This window comes from Haliaeetus albicilla, chromosome 4, assembly GCF_947461875.1.
Source record: "Haliaeetus albicilla chromosome 4, bHalAlb1.1, whole genome shotgun sequence".
NCBI classification, from domain to species: domain Eukaryota; kingdom Metazoa; phylum Chordata; class Aves; order Accipitriformes; family Accipitridae; genus Haliaeetus; species Haliaeetus albicilla.
In genome coordinates, this window is record NC_091486.1 from 21,403,372 (window position 1) to 21,420,713 (window position 17,342).

A 17,342-nucleotide genomic window follows, 5' to 3' on the forward strand; every position below is an offset into this window, starting at 1 on the left:
TAAAAACACTAATGAGATTGCAAAAAGGAAGAAATAAAATAATATGGAAACCAAGACAATGCAAAAGTCTGAAAAAAACTTAAAAAGCAAAATAAAACCTGTTAGTAGCAAGATGGATTCTTAGAATTTGTGTGCTCTGGAGAAAAAGAGAGAAATAAATGTTAAATTCCAACAATACAAATCAAAATCTATAAGTAGAAAATAAACCAGAAAAAGATCAAAGAATGATGATGTGGAAGACTGAATAAAAATGTCTGCATGTAAAACTATCATTACTAATGATTTTTTTTCTCAGAAACTTTATATATATATATTGTCACCAGTGTATTTTAGCATCTACATACAGTGTAACATAATAAAGCATATTTTATTTAGTGTTTATTAACAGCATCTGCTATAAGTCTTGGTTTTAAATTGCCTGGCTCACTATAGTTGCTCTTATATTTATCTGTTAGGTTTTTTTTTTAATTGGCTGCATTTAATACAGTTGAGCTACTCTATATGGGCAAGTGGAGTAAAAGATCAGGTGAAATTCCTTGAGAAAAATTTTCTTTTACTTATTGTGGTTGAACTAAAAGAAAGCTGCAGATATTCAGACAATAATTTTCTACCAAATCAGTAAAGACTGCAGTACTTTTTTGTGTATGCTTTTAAAAATTGTAGTATTTTTCAATTCACTAATTTGACTGAAAGTAGTCTAAGATCAATAGAGCTTTTGGCCATTTATTAGATAGGGACTTATGTGTTGTTTGCAATGCAAATCATGTAAAATGTAACAGTGATGGCGATGTGCCGCAGGACACACTCCCCTACAGTAGACAGTGTGGCCACCTTTAGAATATCAACAGCCTCAACCCACACAGGAACCACACTATTTATTTGGAAACTTAAGACTTGTGACCAAACTATAAACATGTATTGCCACGTATGGGTATAGGTGAAAGAGTAAAAGGAGATTTCTCGATAACATTATCTTATTCATTTTTTTTTTTATCAGTTTTTCCAGGAAATAGCACAGTCTGCATTTTCAGCACACAGCTTGTAACAGTTGGGTGGGGTTTTTTTGTCAGATTGGTAGAATATGAAAATAATAAATTCCTCAACAGGAAGGATTTAGCTGTGTAGAAGGAGAGGTAAGATGGCAGCAGATGCATTCATACGAAGTAAAAGACACTAGCTGAGAAAATTATTTCCCATCTCTCCCCTTCTATACTTCCAACCCCATTCTTATTTCAGGTGTATGTTCAGAGAACCATTCCCTAATACTACAGCATTTATTGTGGGTTTTTTTCCCCCCAGGCAGGTAGCAGGGAGCTGCAGGGAGGCTTTAGTTTCTGATGTGTCACTGTTGTCAGCTTCTTCTCCTTTTTTTGGTTTGGTTTGGTTTGGTTTGGTTTGGTTTCCGGCTAATCCTGTTCCACCCTGAACCACTGACAAACTAACAGAAAATAAAAGTTAGCTGCAGAAATTTATAAAACAAAGTCCCTAGCTAAAATGGAGGAAAAAAACCCAACCCTCTGTTCTAAAATTTCTCATGTCCTTTTACATTTCTATATAGGTGCAGAAATCAATGGAAATTTTAACAGTCAGGGGGCTGGGATAACACAACTATGCAGCAGTGAGCAGGCAAATTTAATGAGCTCAAGGTCTAATCTCCAAATGTAAGCTGTACACCAGTCGTGTATAAAGACATGTTGGAAGGCCTTTTTCAACACATTTTTGCATGCATTCCCATTCTGGAGTTCTTTGCAGAAGGCACGAGTGTCACACTTCTATATTAATTTTTGTATGCATACATTCATTCAGACTGATTAATTTTATCTCACCCTCATTCCTTCAAATCGTGACAAGGCTCTTAAAGGTCTTAAAGCTCTTAATGTGCGAAGCGATTTAATGGCACCAAGTTCAGAATAGCCCAAAGCATTGGCTATTAAACTAACCAATGAGACCTATAAAAATACAGAAAAAATATTATGAAAATTGTTCTACATTGTTTATTTAAAAAGAATACATGATCAATCAACAGAAAGTTCAACAGTGACAAATAGAAAAACACCATTCTTGCTTATAGTGATATTGGAGGCCCAATCCCACAATTTTCATACTTGCTGGAAAGCCAAGAGGTCATAAGAAGGCATGTTTGAAAAAGGAATATATGCTATTAAATGTCTATTATACGTGGATAGGGTTTCACAGTCAGATAGAAGCACACTGTTGGTGAAGGATAAGATTTTCAGAAATACTTAAAGACAAGATAGCCATACTTTCAGTAACTTCATTAATGTTCAACCTTCCAAGCGATTTAAAGTTCTGAATACATTTGTATAGTTTATTAACTACTGACAATATTTTTAATGCCTGTAATCACTAATAATATGCTAAATAATATAGTGGTTAATTAGCTTCTGCTATAAATATTATTTCTAAGTAAGTCAAACACTCAGTTCATAGCAACAATAGCCAGGGTATCTATGAAATATATATTGACAGAGGTGGTACTTTCTCACTTGCCTGACAACTCTCTCAATAACATTTTTTTTTCTTCTAAATATAGGAAAATATTATGGGATAGTTATTAACAGATGCTAGCATTATAACAGTAAGTGCTTTATTATCTACAACAGTAGTGAGCTCCTGATTCATGTTATCGGGATTTTAATATAATCCAGTCCACTTCAGCAAGGAGCAATTAATTTGCTTCTCAAATGGAACTGAGTTTTAAACAGTGCGAATGTGAAAGAATTTAATTTACTTACTTTGAGCAGTTTTGGAGACAGGAGTGGGGAAATATCATACCTTACTCATCTTTTATTCAGTTCTACCACCAAAAGCATAGAAGACACATAAATGAACATAGACATATTTCAGTCCTTGAAAAAAATCCCTCAAATGTTCATTTCTGTACCTCAATCTAGAGAGTTCATCAAATAATTGGCCGTACAGAAATAGACATTCACTGGCAATGGTGGTAAGATTTTGCCCACTATAGGAAAAGGTGGTTTCCTATGTTAGTTGTATCCGTAAAGAACAATTAGATGAATCACAAACACAAGAGTTACAAGATCATGTCTCAAAAGGACAATCTGAGAGCAGATAGGAATCAATTATTCATTACTATGTTGCTATGTATATTAATCTAACAGAAAATAGTATTTTAGTGAATTCATATCACTGTACCTTTCAACTGGATTACATGTCAGGATGTAATTCTTTTTATCAAAGGAAAGGCTTATTGTATTGCTGTAATGGATAAGTTTGTAAAGAAACTTGCTGTGATTTGTAAGCATATTAAGAAGAAAAATCTTACTGATTTTCTGTAGTCTGTAACTCAAGTCTGTTCACTTACAAGAGATAACATTATTGTTTCTGCCATTACAGTAATTATTGTCATTAATTGTTATCAATAATTGTCATTAATACAATTTATTTGTCCTGTGATTCTACAGTGAGAGAGTACTTTTTTATCCTTGGCCACCTTTAATATATTCCAGAGATAACAAGACATGGAATTCTCTGTATTTTTAATAGAATAGTCATTGATTCACATCAACAAGATACCCAGACATGACCATAAACTGTAGTGTAAAGACAGCACATTTTATGGATTAAAAATAAACTATGAAATATATGTTAAAAAAAAATATGTCTCTCACTGGGAGAGCAAGACATCTCTTTTAAAATTGAACTCACATTAATGGCTCCTTCATTTTATACTTCCTCCCCAAATTAGCACTGTGCCTTAGCTATCTTTCACAAACAAGACTCCATACAGGCTAGTTACATAGCTGTAGCTCCTGTAACTTCAGTGCCACTGTGTATATTAGCAGTTTTTTTGGTTCTGATTGTAAGTCATTCTCCTGAATTGTTTTTGCTTTCCGTTTCAACCTATTTGCAGCTTTCTTAGCATGGTGCTAGTTCTCTTACATCATAAACCTGAAATTGTTTCACAGAGAAATACTTCATCTACTGTAAACAACACATTTTCCTCTGAAGCACAGTTCAAATGAGAGGCAAAGATTTGCTTGGAATTCTTTGATATTAATTCTATTTTATATAAAGCATAAGTATATACAGCTGTTCTGTACTGCTCTGGTTTTCTCAGTCTTCTCAGCTTGGTCTTCTGTCATCTGTTCCACCTGTTTTGTTGCTAGCAGGTGAGAAAATAAATGTCTCTATACACTGATAAATAGATTAATTTCTTTCTTTTGAGATAAGAATGCATGCAGATGCAGTAATTTTAAGAAATGAAAATGAACTCAAAATGGTAGAAAGAATTTTTACATTCATCTCCTAAAACTGGAGGGTTGTATGTCCACATTTTTGTGTATGGCTCTTCTAATGTAGACTGTCGCAAAAAATGTTTTGAAACTTAACAGTCACAATTAGCCCTGCTGAAGATCTTCAGTCAGGGTTGTCATCTGGGCCAGAGTGTTGGTCATGCAGCTCCACATTTACTTTATTTCTATCTAGGCCTAAAATTTTAATCCAAATTAATTCTGTGCTACTTGGTGAGGTGGCTAATTTATGTGATTTGATTCCAGGTTCCCAGTGGCATATGGCCCTCCTCACTTCCAACACCGCTTATCCTATCTTTCATGCAGTTTAAGTATTCAGGTGTTACACTTAAGTAGGAATAAAAACAAACTGCAAGATTTGGGAAAAAAAAAAATCCAAATATTTTTTCTTTCTATTGAGAAGTTAATGATTTTTCTTATTTTTTGAAAAATAGATACTATATTATCGGTATTCCAGGTAGGCATTTTTTACAATCTCAGAGACAGGACACTGGGCCCAATGTAGCCTTTCTTATGCCTTACGTAGCCTTTCTTATGTTATGGTCCTATGCTAAGGTAATATAATTTTTTCTATATGTACTTGGTGAATAATTCTTAATTTATGGTATTTTATTGGCAAGTATTCAAAATTCATTTTCTTTAGATGCATAATTGCAAGCTATGATTCTGTTCCCTAACTCACTGAACAAGACCCTTAGGTTTCATGCATAGATCATCCGAATATCCCTTTGAATTAATTAATTAATTTCATTAATTTCTGGATTATCCAATGCTATCATAGTGTTCCACATTAGATTACACACAAAGACATATGAGACTGTCTAGGAAGACAAAGTGACATCTCTTTCTGTATCTGGTTTCCCAACACATGAATATGCTCATCTTCTTATTTCTTCTTATTTTTATTATGAAGTTGTCAGGGCAGCAGTTGCCTCTTACTCTGTGCATACAGCATTTAGTATATTAGTATAATGTGACCCTGATCTTTTCCAGAATGTTGCTGCTGAGTTAATTATTCTGAAAAGCTGATAAAAAGGTTGAAAGCACTGTTTAATTAAATTACTTTAACTGTTTTAACAAAAAGCATGAAACATTTTTAGCTATAAGAAGAAATATTATATAAGCCCTCAATATGACCAACTTCTTATGTACTATACAACAAACCCAACTGAAGGGTTGTTTTGCTACATTTAATTGTTCAAAAACTGTACCCATTGGAATTTTTTCAGGCATGAGCATTTTCAGGAAGTTCAAAGATTTCATTCCATTTACAGATTCATTACTGGCCTACAGTATTTGGCAAATACATGATCTGTTTTAAATGTTACTTATTTCCATTTCATTCAAGCACTATTTATTAACACAATAATTTAGAAATAAAGTGTCTACACCAAATTATAGGACTAACTTATAAAGTTTAAAAATATACAGCATAAAATGGTATCCACTTAAGATTATCTAAGATTACATATTGTAACAACAAACTACACAAACAAATTTAATAACTGACAAACTCATTGGGTATTCCCAGATACCCTATCTCCTTCCCTGATGTCATATCTCCTAGCTTTGTATGTGGCAAAGACATCTTAGAGTCATTATAGCTGTAATGTGTTATGTACCTAGACATAATAAACTTATGACAGATGGCTTCTAGAAAAAGGGATAAGAGCAAAAACCAAGGTACAGGATGACATGCTCTACAGTATATAGTAACCCAGTTGTACTGAGTTAAGATATTGCTGTCTCAAGCTGTTACTGGATAACTCTGCCAGAATTAGTCTCCCCCAAAAAAGTGAGTATGTCCCTGCTTCTCAGCTGCGTGCATCCAAAATTCAGTCTCTTTGCTTATACCGCTGATAAATGTGTTTGAACTAATTTACCAGATTGTGATTTTGGGTAGATAAGGCACTCCACCCAAATACCTGCTCCTTGCTACAGATACTGTTGCATCTAGCAGAAGAGTGGGGTGGAGAGATGGCATGATAAGGTCTTAAACTGAGATAGCCAGATGTACCAAGAGTCATCTGTCATGGCTGTAAACTGACAGTGCTGAAAATTGCCATTTCTTTGTGTAATTATTAAAATCTAATTTGGTCACAATCACTGAGAGCAACTATGGCTATTTCTCACAGTCAGAGACTCAGGTATGTAAGATATTAAAGGTCAAAGCCCTAAAGGACTATCAGTGTTTACTCTTGAATAACTTTAGAGGATGGAATTAAACAATTTGATTGACTTTAGTCACTTCTAATGAAGAAGGGCTTACTGGTGTTCTCACTGGGAGAATGCCACTGAATCACACCTGTTTAAACTGCCTGTTAAAGCAGTGTAGATTCTCTGCTTTTCTACAGGAAGATAACATGAGTTCATGTATTTCTTTCAAGTGCTGTCTGGTGGTGCTACAGGAATCGCTGAATTAGCCTTAGGCACAGTAAGACATTTTTTACCACTTTCTGGAACACTGAATATTATTCTTCAAAAGTAGAAGGTTCCAATCTCATTTAGTCATGCTTTTGTTTATAAAATTAAAAATTATGAGTAAAAATTTGGCAAAATGGATGCTTTACTTATGATGATGTTCTTTATATGTTCTGAGAGCCTGCTCAGATAACAGCATCTGTGAGGCTAAACTATTATTAAGAAACCATGGAGTATGGCTTAGAGTAATCTGTTTAGGTTTATGTTACAAAAAAGAATAATTAAAACATGAGTCGTAGTTTATCTAAAAAAAAAATCCATTCTTAACATAATCCTGGAAGGGAGCATCTGTCTTCTGCATTAAAATCCTCTTAAGAAAACCATTCACACTGCTCCATTCAAGCACAGATTTTCAAGACAGAGCTAGAGATTGACAGTATAACAAAACTAAATTCCTCAGGTTAAAAAAAAGAGAAGGTCTTCCATTTTGAGTTATGGGCCAATCTAGCTAGGTTTTTTCCCCTCTGGGAGTCACAAATCCGATACATTTCTATTATATATTCATAAGGAATAAGTATTTATGGGACCAGGATTTATGCAAACTTCTCAAGAAATATGGTAGCTTGGGCAGAAATTACTATAAATGCATATTTGCCCTGAGATGCCATCTCTCAGTTCCACACTGAGAACATGTATAGCCAATGAACCGGGTCAGATAATGTGTGAAGGCAAGAGACTAAAATAATCTGGGACTAAACCCAGCTTTGATCCCTTCTGACTACATAAGCAAGGCCTTTGCACAGAAGTTTATCACAGCTGGGAAGGCAGCCAAGAAACCTTGTATTGTCTTCTATCATAAACCCTGCCAAGTCATAGCTCATTTAACTATTGCAGATTGTCAGCCCATTAAAACTAATTAATTTTTAGACCAAATAGCCACTGTCATTCTGTTTTACTAAAAATGATAGCAGGATAGTTTGGGAGGACGAAGTTCTGAGAACTCAGATGAAATCTGGACCAGATGTATTGTTTCACTTGCAAAGCTGCAGTGTTTGTAGAAGAAACTTGTGCAATGTAGTGTCTTCTTTGCTAAGGAATAAGGCAGTATGATCATAGCATGATTATGTATGAAAGGTAAGTATGTAGGGTAGTATGAAAATAACATGTTGCAAAATTAATTTTTTCCTCATAAAATCTCAAGTATGATACATCCTGAGTATGAAATTATTAACCATGAAGAATGAGCAAACTTATGCCCAGCCATCCTTTTCCATCTGGCATATAAATTTACTTTAAATAACACATACAGATCACTGCAGGCTATTACTAGTGCAGTATAACTATACAATGTGAATTATTTTTGCATGTTTATAAGAAGATCACTTAGTAATAATGAGTTTTACAACATAATGGGCTTTGCTATAGGGAATTTTGCAATATTAAAGACTGTGTACTTACATCAACAATCAAGAAGTCCAGCCAGCACCAGGCATTAGTAAAATATATTTGAAAACCGTATGCTACCCATTTTAAAAGCATTTCCAAAATGAAAATATATGTAAAAACTTTGTCAGCATATTCCAGCATGGTCTTGATAGTTTTGCGCTGTTCAATATAGATATCTTCAAAAGCCTATGAAAGAAATATATTCAGGTATTACTAATGTTTCACAGAACATAAATGATAAAAATAAGGAATAAAAAATAAAAAATAAGTAGGTCGGAGCTAATCTTTTCCCTTGTTCTTCTGCATCCTCTTATTTTACGTATTTCCCAACTTTAATCAAACTACAAATTGGAGCAACTTTATGTATTCTGCCCTGTCTGGGGTTGAACATATATATATGTCCTATTTTCCTAATGAATGAAGAAATAAACTCAAAGCATGAATTTTTGTCCACAGTGATATTAAGAAACTCACATACACACACAAAACACCCTTTCTTATACAAAATCTGTTCCAAATTTGTATATTCCATTCTAGGAAGTGGTTAGGGAGATTACATTTCTATGCTCTATTAATCAAACTTATCTCTAAAAGTCGAATTAAAGAGCAGTGTATTTGCTAGAATGTACACTATGCACATTGATACTGTAGCAAATGTTCAACTTGAGTAAAGCTGGAAAGGTAGGTAATGTAATTTTGTTGAAAAGTGGTTGTTAGGTTTAATTTGCTATCACACTCTTCCCTATCTCCTGCCTCCAAAAAAGGAAGAGAATGAAGTAATTATTCCATTTTTTGTATGGTCTTTCGTAATCAGAATCCAAGAAGTGGCTGAGCCTACAAGGAATTAAGGATTTAAAATCATACATTTAGCTATATATTCACAGTTAACAGTGGTCCTTTGTACTCAAATCTCTTGATAAACATGCTGAAAATTGGTAGGCAGCTTGAATCTTGAGTAGCTATGCTGGCTTAAATAAAATTGCACCAGCTTTACGGTGGTAAACCAAAAGTATCACTAAAAAAGTACATGTGAAATTTAACAAACTTTTTCAAGTTTGGGCCAAGTTTCATTCCATCCTGAAATGATGGAATGCAGGTAATTTTATACAGCTCCAAGCAAAACAAGTCCTGAAGCAAATTTGAATTTTGCTGTTGCTTCTAAGGAGATATCTAAATATTTCAGCATCTGCAATTTTTTTCTACTTACTAGAGCTCCGCTGCTGAGAAGAATCATGAAGACAATGAAAGTCTCAAACCAGTTGTGCTCAACTATACTGTAGCAGGTTTTTCTAAGATTCCACCAAATTTTTCCTTTGCCATCTTCTATACTTACTTGACAACATGGAAATTTCTGCACACAACCTGCATTAGATTAAGAGATATTAGGATCCAAAAGCAAACTATTTCAAAGTCAATATTTACTGAGGTATCAACATTGTTAGAAGCTTTAACAAATTTTATAATAATTTTATAAATTAAACACTGGAATTCTCTTTTATAGGATGCTGAATATCTGAATTTAGCTGAGTAATTTGGAGACAAACCAGACAATAGTAGATGTAATTATGAGTAAACTCAGTCCAAAAAACATTGATATTTTTGACTGTTGGCATGTAACTGTTCCATTTGTTGATGGAGTCTCACAAAAATTAATTTGTTGCAAATTTCAAGGGCCCTTTCAAATAACTGAGAAGCATTTTAAGAATAGAAAAGTTAATGAAGTTTCTTAGTAACAGGACATATGCAGTGGCCAGGCAGATTAAGTTACTCAAAGCCTAGGGAAACCTTGTTTTGGCATCTGATTTCCAGCACTCTAGGCTATGAGTATTTTCTTTCAATTGGTCATGAAGGTCCAGCAGATTTGAAAGTCTCAAGAATTTAAATATGCCTAGAAATAATGCCATTTTACTAATACGTCTCATAAGTCAACAGTTATTCTACAACCTTCTGTAAAACAGGCTTCTGGTTCGAGAGCTTCTTCACTTTCAATTTCTGCTTGCTCGCCCTCTCCAGGAGGAGCAATATCAACTGTGCTGCCTTCTGATGAACTGGATGCATTTAGTTTCTGCAAGTAAAGTTCCAAAGAACAATTTTTTTTCATTAGATACATATTCTTTAAAAAATGATACTAAATCAAATCATGCCAGTCTCTGACTTTTGAAGAACGCTAAATTTATACTGATAAATATGCATCACCATAAGTAAAAACATAGTCATGACATGTATATTGTATAGTTTATCTTCTCACAGGGAACAATTAAATATAATTTGGCTACTAACCTGATCCACGTATTCTCAGTAGTATTAAAACTGGAGAGCTTGCATGTACCATGCTCTCGAGTTATTTCATTTTCTTTACTATACTGGATTACATTGAAAATATGTTTTAATTTTCCCAGCAAAATGAACTAGCAGAAAGCTCCACATATATCTTCATGTCCACTACAGATGGTGTTTTCACAAACATACACCATATCTGGATTAAAAAGTTGTAAATTTAATGGCATTTAATGGCAAATTTCTGCACAGTTTAATTAATTTTTGCAGAAAGCACAAATTACCAGATCCGAAATATCTTCTTTGCATTCCAGTCTCTTCTGCATATTGAGAGACCTCCTGAGGTCCTTTCCATCCCAAATTTTTCTATCATTCTATTACTTTTGTGTACAGTGAAATACTATAGTCCTTACTGCAGTAAAAGCACTTCTAGATCTGAAAACTGCAAGAACTGGAGAGTGATATAAAGCAACTGAAATTAAGTAACTTCTTACCAAGTACATTGAAATTTGGATCAGGTCAAGCTGTTTATCAGTCATGCATGACTGCCCATAATTTTGTCCTTTTAAGAAGCATATTTTGAAAGGACAAACCTGCTAAAGATGCATGCAACTAATGCAATAATTGGACATAGAGTTTGTACTGTTTGTGTCTTTAATTGCTTTCATCCAAAATACATTCTTTTTTACTGTGAAATAAGGCTTGTAATCAGAAAGCAACATTAAAAAAAGCATGGTAGTGAAATACTTCTGGTTTATACTATGTAGCAGTAATACATAGGAATTTCAGGGGGTAATCTAGAATGCACCTCTAACTTAAATACTTTAAACTGTACAGGCACTGATGTAACAAAAGGGCATTTGGTCACAGACTAGAGTTGTGGTTTCAGCTAAGCAGATCTGGTCATGCCCTTTGACCTATATGAAGACCTTTCTATACAAATGTTTTGAAAGAATGCTTAATACAAATTACTTTTACATTTAGCTTTCAAGATAGTGACATTTTTAGAATATAAAAAAATACTATTCAGATTATTTGAATGATTTTGCAACAAATAATAAACAATAACTTTTTAGAGAGGCATTTCCGTGTATTCTCTTCTTCAGAGACACTGCTGCAAATTAAAACTAGTTACTTAACTCTTCAGTTAAAACCCAGTCCCTTCAGAAAAATGCATTGGGAGCTAAGACCTTCTTTTCTGCCAGAAATGAAGTAAGTGGCACATATATCTTTATATAGTTTGGTAAGCAATTCTTTCCTCATATTCAACTCTTACCTGAGATTAATTAAGTTTAAAAAAAAAATTCATGTTGGGTGATAGATAATTTCAGGGTTAAGTTTCAAGAAGCTGCCCTCACACACACACATGCAAATGTAGCCAATATATGGCCACTCAAACCTCAGGCTACATGGCTGCTACTGCATTGTGACCAAAAATAAAGGACTTGTCCCATAATAGAAAAGATTTCTGACAAGCACACAGGTATGAGTTTGAAAACCATTCTTTCCTTTTTTAAATATCATGATCTGTCATACATGGAAAATCACACTGACAAATGTGAAAAGATTTGGATAAATACATTGAGATTTGGATTTTCCAATGGTTAATTTTTGCTTAGTTACCATGTTAAAATATCATGTTTCCTTTTTCATACTGCACTTCCTCTGTGATTTCCAAAATTTATATATGTAAAATAGTTACAGCCGTATTGCCTCTAAATGGAATCTTTTTATTACCAGTCATGTAGAGCACTAAGTCTGAAATAAAATATTGTGTACCTCATGTAGTGAGAATATTTTAAACTTTGCTTTCTGTATTACATTTACAGACCAAAATGCACATTAATGTATGCTATATTAAGTGTTATTAGCACACCACCTTATTATCCGCACATCAGGCTCTCTTTTAAAAAGGAAATAGTTTTGTGAATTAACTCTCTTATTATATATCATTGTAATACAAAGAAATAAGAAGTCTGAAATTTGTCACTGAAATTATAGGCAGTTTCTTCATTAAATAAAAACCAAATATTGTGAAAATAATAATCTGTCACATTCAAGTTAGGAAAATTAAAACTAATTCATGGCCTGATCCATCATCATTAAATCAATTACTGACTTAATAGTAGCAAGATAAAGGTTCACAGTAAGCATCAATTATTAATCTATATGAGTGCCAATTAAAGCAGTCAATTTTTTAACTGCATCTTCCCTTGTAAACTCTGTTGCAGATAGTCCTTGTCAGCATAGTTGCTAAAAACCAAGTAATAGAAGTGCAATTTATAATCAGTACAAACAAAACCTACTATAATCCCCTTCATTATTTTTCACATAAAGCATTCTCTTCATTATTTTTCAAATAATCTTAAACAATTGCATTATAAAAAAACCTCATTAAGTTAATAAAACTCCTCTTCTTTGCTTCAAGACCCTAAATTAGGAAAGAACCATTGCATTTTAAATAAGGTGACTTTAATGATCTTTTTTTCTAGCAATAAAACTAATAGAACTAATAGGAAACTGAAGATACGTGATGGATTAACAAAATCTTCTTTTCACCTCATAAGTGTGATTATCAGCCTCTAGAACACGCCATGCCCTGTAAATACTTATTTGCATCTTCAGTGATATCACATTTTCCTTTACAAAGATACATTTGAAAGCAATTGCTTATGATGCAGCATTCTCAAGGCCTGAATCAGCAAAACCACATGCTTGACTAGAGCAGAAGCCTGAGCAATACTGTGGAAATCACACACAAAAATAAAATAAAATAAAAAAAACTACCTGAATGGGATTATATTTTTCTGAAAATAGTATTATAGCTACTCTTGTATAGGATAGAAAATTAAAAAAATGCTTCATCACCAACCCAAATACTTGGTTAATATATGTATAATCAGCCTCCATACTGTCCTTTCAGAGCAGTGCATCTCTTTTCAACAGCTTAGATCATTAAAACAAGCTTTGACCAACAGCATGTTAATGTGCCCATTTACAGGAAAATGCATTCACTTAAGACCCAGTCTTGCTCTCATTCATTTGTTTTTGTTCTAGATTTCAATAAGAGCAAGAGCAGGCTACTAAAATTTTAAGCTTTACAAACGGCTTCATGATTCAAGTGACAAATAAAGGGATTCAGCCATTACAAATTGCCTTTAGTAATTCAGCCATGTGATTTTATCCTTTGAATCTTGAAAGCTGCACTGTAATTGAGTGACAAAATATAAAATAATGGGGATCAATGATTCCAAAGTGATTCTAAACTGACTTTAAATCTCAGATCTTATGATATTTGACTTTTATATAATATTAAGAAAACCACTTTAAAAATCTCTTTCCTTAGAGTTTTATTTGATGTTTGAAGCATATCTTGGTTTAAAATTTAATCAGTAAAATCTCAGAATTTTCAGAATACATACCAGTATGAATTTCTTTTGGCATCTCTGGACAATTTATAACACGATATAATATGGGTAGATCATACTACACTATAATCAATGGTACAAAATGAACCATTTGGTTATCCTTTTGAAGCCAGTGAGACTCTGCCTGAAGGAAACAGATTTGAATCCTGCTATAGGACTGAAATCTCAATCCCAACAAAATTTTGACACCTAGTTTTACTAAGGTAATTTGACCTCCTTAGTTTCATGTATCTTTGGCTCCTGTGCAATATTTGCTGTCCTTATTCCTGAAGGCTCTGCCAATTATGCATCAATGAACATTATACTTGCCTATAATGAAAAACTACCTAGGGTAAATATATATGGAATTTTATAAAAATTATGCCAACTACTCCATAGTCTTTCTAATTTGCACCAAGTAAAGTCCCCCAACTCAGTCACAGACTGCTATCGTGAAACACATTCCAAAATACTGCTATTTATGAAGGAGTTTAAAGTTTAAGAAAACAGTATTTGTAAAATGCTTTGCTTTGAGAGTTTTTTAAGGTGGGTTATTTGCTAAGTATAATTTTAGCAATTATGAAACTATCGGCTCTGCTTACAGTTTATAAAACTCAAGATATGCACTGCCCAAATGAATACAGAATGTAGTTTGTAGCATCTTGAATATTTGCATTACAGTGCAATGTAGGTTTAAAAGCATAACAGTGTAATTTTTATGCAAGTAGCTACTGCAATAGTTTAAATGTTGTTCATTAAGGAGCTGAAGTTGTGGCAGTAATCATTACATAAATCACTTAATGCATTTCATTAAAAATTTACATTTATAAGGGCTGAATCAAAAAGGGTTGTTTTTATTCTTTAAAAACTATGCATGCTCCCTTTTTCTTTGGCCTCTTTAACATATAACATTCCAGTACTCTTATGATTCATACTTCAAAACCTGTAGAGCATGCAGTTATTGCTAAAGACTGTATCAAAATATCCAGAAAAATCATTAGCAGAGTTAAAAAATATGTCGGGGTTGCCAATCCCGCCTGACCATGCTGTGACGTGAGTCCCGTGACTCAGCAGAGAGCAGCTGTGCATGTTTCTACTGTCTTGCAATGGATAGGGAAGGTACATAGCTGAATAGCATGCAGGCCAGTCAAAATCCATTAAAAAGTGATTATATATATATACATATATATGTATAACTTGCTTAGGTAACCTGTGTGAAAATGGTGACACGTTGCTCTACCTGGTTAAAAAGCACCAGAGCTGCATTCTTGATTGCTCCAGCTTGGTTTTACCCCTGTGAGAAGTAAGAATGGTAGGTAGTGAAGTTCAAGACACAGGATCTCTAGTTTTCCTCTTTTTGGAATCTCTAATTCAAACATGGCTTTAAGACAATTAAAACATAATTATTAAATATTTTATGATCAGTTGGCAAAAAGGGAAATACATAACACCCGAAATGTTCAACAAACTTTTCTACAGAACTTGTTAGTTTATTTTAGAGAAATAAGAAATGCAGAAGCTGGACCTAAGAATCTGGACTCTGAAATCGTGCTTCATAAATAAAAATACAATGAATTAAATTAGTAAAGACATGGTTAGCAGGTTTGGAAAGTATTCCAGTATTTATATAGTGCAATTTGATTAATGCATATTAATCAAAATTTTAAGGGTTTTTTCTGTTTAATGTTCTAGTCTTCATTTAACTGACTATGTGATTATTTCTTATTTGCCAAAAATGTACATACAGTAAGCAAAATACTTTGAAGATGTATGTCTTCCCATTCCTCCTTCATCCTCTAATAATGGTGGTAGATCTCAATGAGAATACACCTCCTTAATTTCTGTTCAAATTAAATGTGAAGAAGTATCGTATTGTGTAAGTTTCTAGTTTAGATTTAGTATGCTATATACTTCTGACTCTATAACCTCTCCCTCTAAATGTTTCAAAAGAGGATTTTATTGGTGTCCAGACAATGGCCCATCAGTATATCCAGAGATATGGTTTCATTCATTAGTTATCCACAGCTAGTCCACAACTTAAAGAATCTGTGACTTTTGAAGATACCGTCCCAGAAATGGTCAGTTTTAGAAAAGGGGAATTTAGATTGTTGGATATTTTAAAAGAAATGTTATAAAAAATCATCCAGCAAATCACTACTGGGTATGTTTTGGCTAAGAAATTTATTGAAGCCCAATGGCAACGCTTAACTTTTGGGAATGCAATAACTGTGTTCCTGTCTTTTTACTTCACCTAGGCACAAAGGCACTGGTGAAGCCAATCAGAAAACTGAACTTACTCCTTGTTTTGAAAATTCAGGGGATTAGATGATGAAGGATATTTTAAATTTTATTAAAACCATCTGTTGTGATTTCAGAAGTTAATTGAGCAGCATTACTTCTCCAATCTGAATTTGTACTTACTGCACATACACTGTAGATAGAAAGGCTTTTGGAATTCTGAATGATATAGGCCTGTAGGAATATGTATTTTTTTAGTTGTGAAGTAAGCTTTCCGTAACTGATTAATACATTTGTAATTACTTTTCCATGCTGAAATCCAAAACTTTATTCTATGAAGTTGTGATTCAGATATAATGAACAGTTGTTAAGTGGTACAGAAATAGAATAGCTAGGATTCTTATGTTTGGTAAGATTAACATAGTGCATTCATTTCACTGATTAGCAGGCATATTTTAGAATAGAAACAGCATCCACAATGGTAACTTTAAAAAATACTAAATTATCCCCTTTTGTTGCTTATAATTTTCTTATTATCTTCAAAGTTAATTATCTCAAGTATCTGATTTTCAAAACAGAAATCTGTTATTTCTGATGGTTATTTCATTGGGTATTTCACCTCTATTTTCTGATAGTAGATATTAAAAAAATCCTCCTTCAAAGTATCAGTGAAATGTTCGCTTCTTTCAGGTACTTTTGGTAGTGGGTAACTTTTAAATTGAATAAATGTTATTGTTCTGTTTCATCCAGAGACTTCCCCAAATTTCTAGTGATAAGTATTAGGAAGATCTTGTTTACGTCTGGAACTTGCAACCAGGTTCCAGAATGGATTCTGGCAGATTTGGGAAGTTATTAACTAAAAAATTAATTAGAAAGTGTTTTTATGAACCCGGGGGGGTGGGGGGGGCAGGGGAGGAACCAGCCTTCCAAAAGAAACTTGGTGGCTAGTTATTTTGTACCATAGTATATAGGTGTACTATATAAATAGGAAATATATACTATATAAATAGGAAAAATTACAATTTTTTTCCTCACTCACCACAGTGACAATTTCTATAGTAATGACCTGCTTTTTGCATGCTCCTCAGGGACACACAGCCCCTGCCCCACTTCTAGCATGACCTCTTATTGCTGACAGACTTTAAATAATCATTGTGCTCTTAACATCAGTGACAGTCAGTAAGACACCAGAAAAAAAATGGTTCATTTTACAGTTCCTGTGCAGATCTAGCTTCCCACAGCTGTGTTGTTAAATAAA

The 17,342-nt window shown here is 33.5% G+C and overlaps 1 protein-coding gene across 2 annotated transcripts in view; it reads right to left on the reverse strand.

Annotated features, from left to right (window-relative positions):
• The window catches only part of LOC104317365 (sodium channel protein type 2 subunit alpha), a 68,974-nt gene that overhangs the window by 12,836 nt on the left and 38,796 nt on the right, over positions 1 to 17,342 (reverse strand). For both annotated transcript variants that reach the window (XM_069781273.1, XM_069781272.1), the window contains 4 exons: positions 10,107 to 10,227; positions 9,370 to 9,524; positions 8,175 to 8,348; positions 1,827 to 1,949 (listed from right to left, as the gene is read on the reverse strand). In XM_069781273.1, coding sequence (XP_069637374.1) covers positions 1,827 to 1,949; positions 8,175 to 8,348; positions 9,370 to 9,524; positions 10,107 to 10,227 — 573 coding nt within the window. The remainder of the gene's footprint in view (positions 1 to 1,826; positions 1,950 to 8,174; positions 8,349 to 9,369; positions 9,525 to 10,106; positions 10,228 to 17,342) is intronic.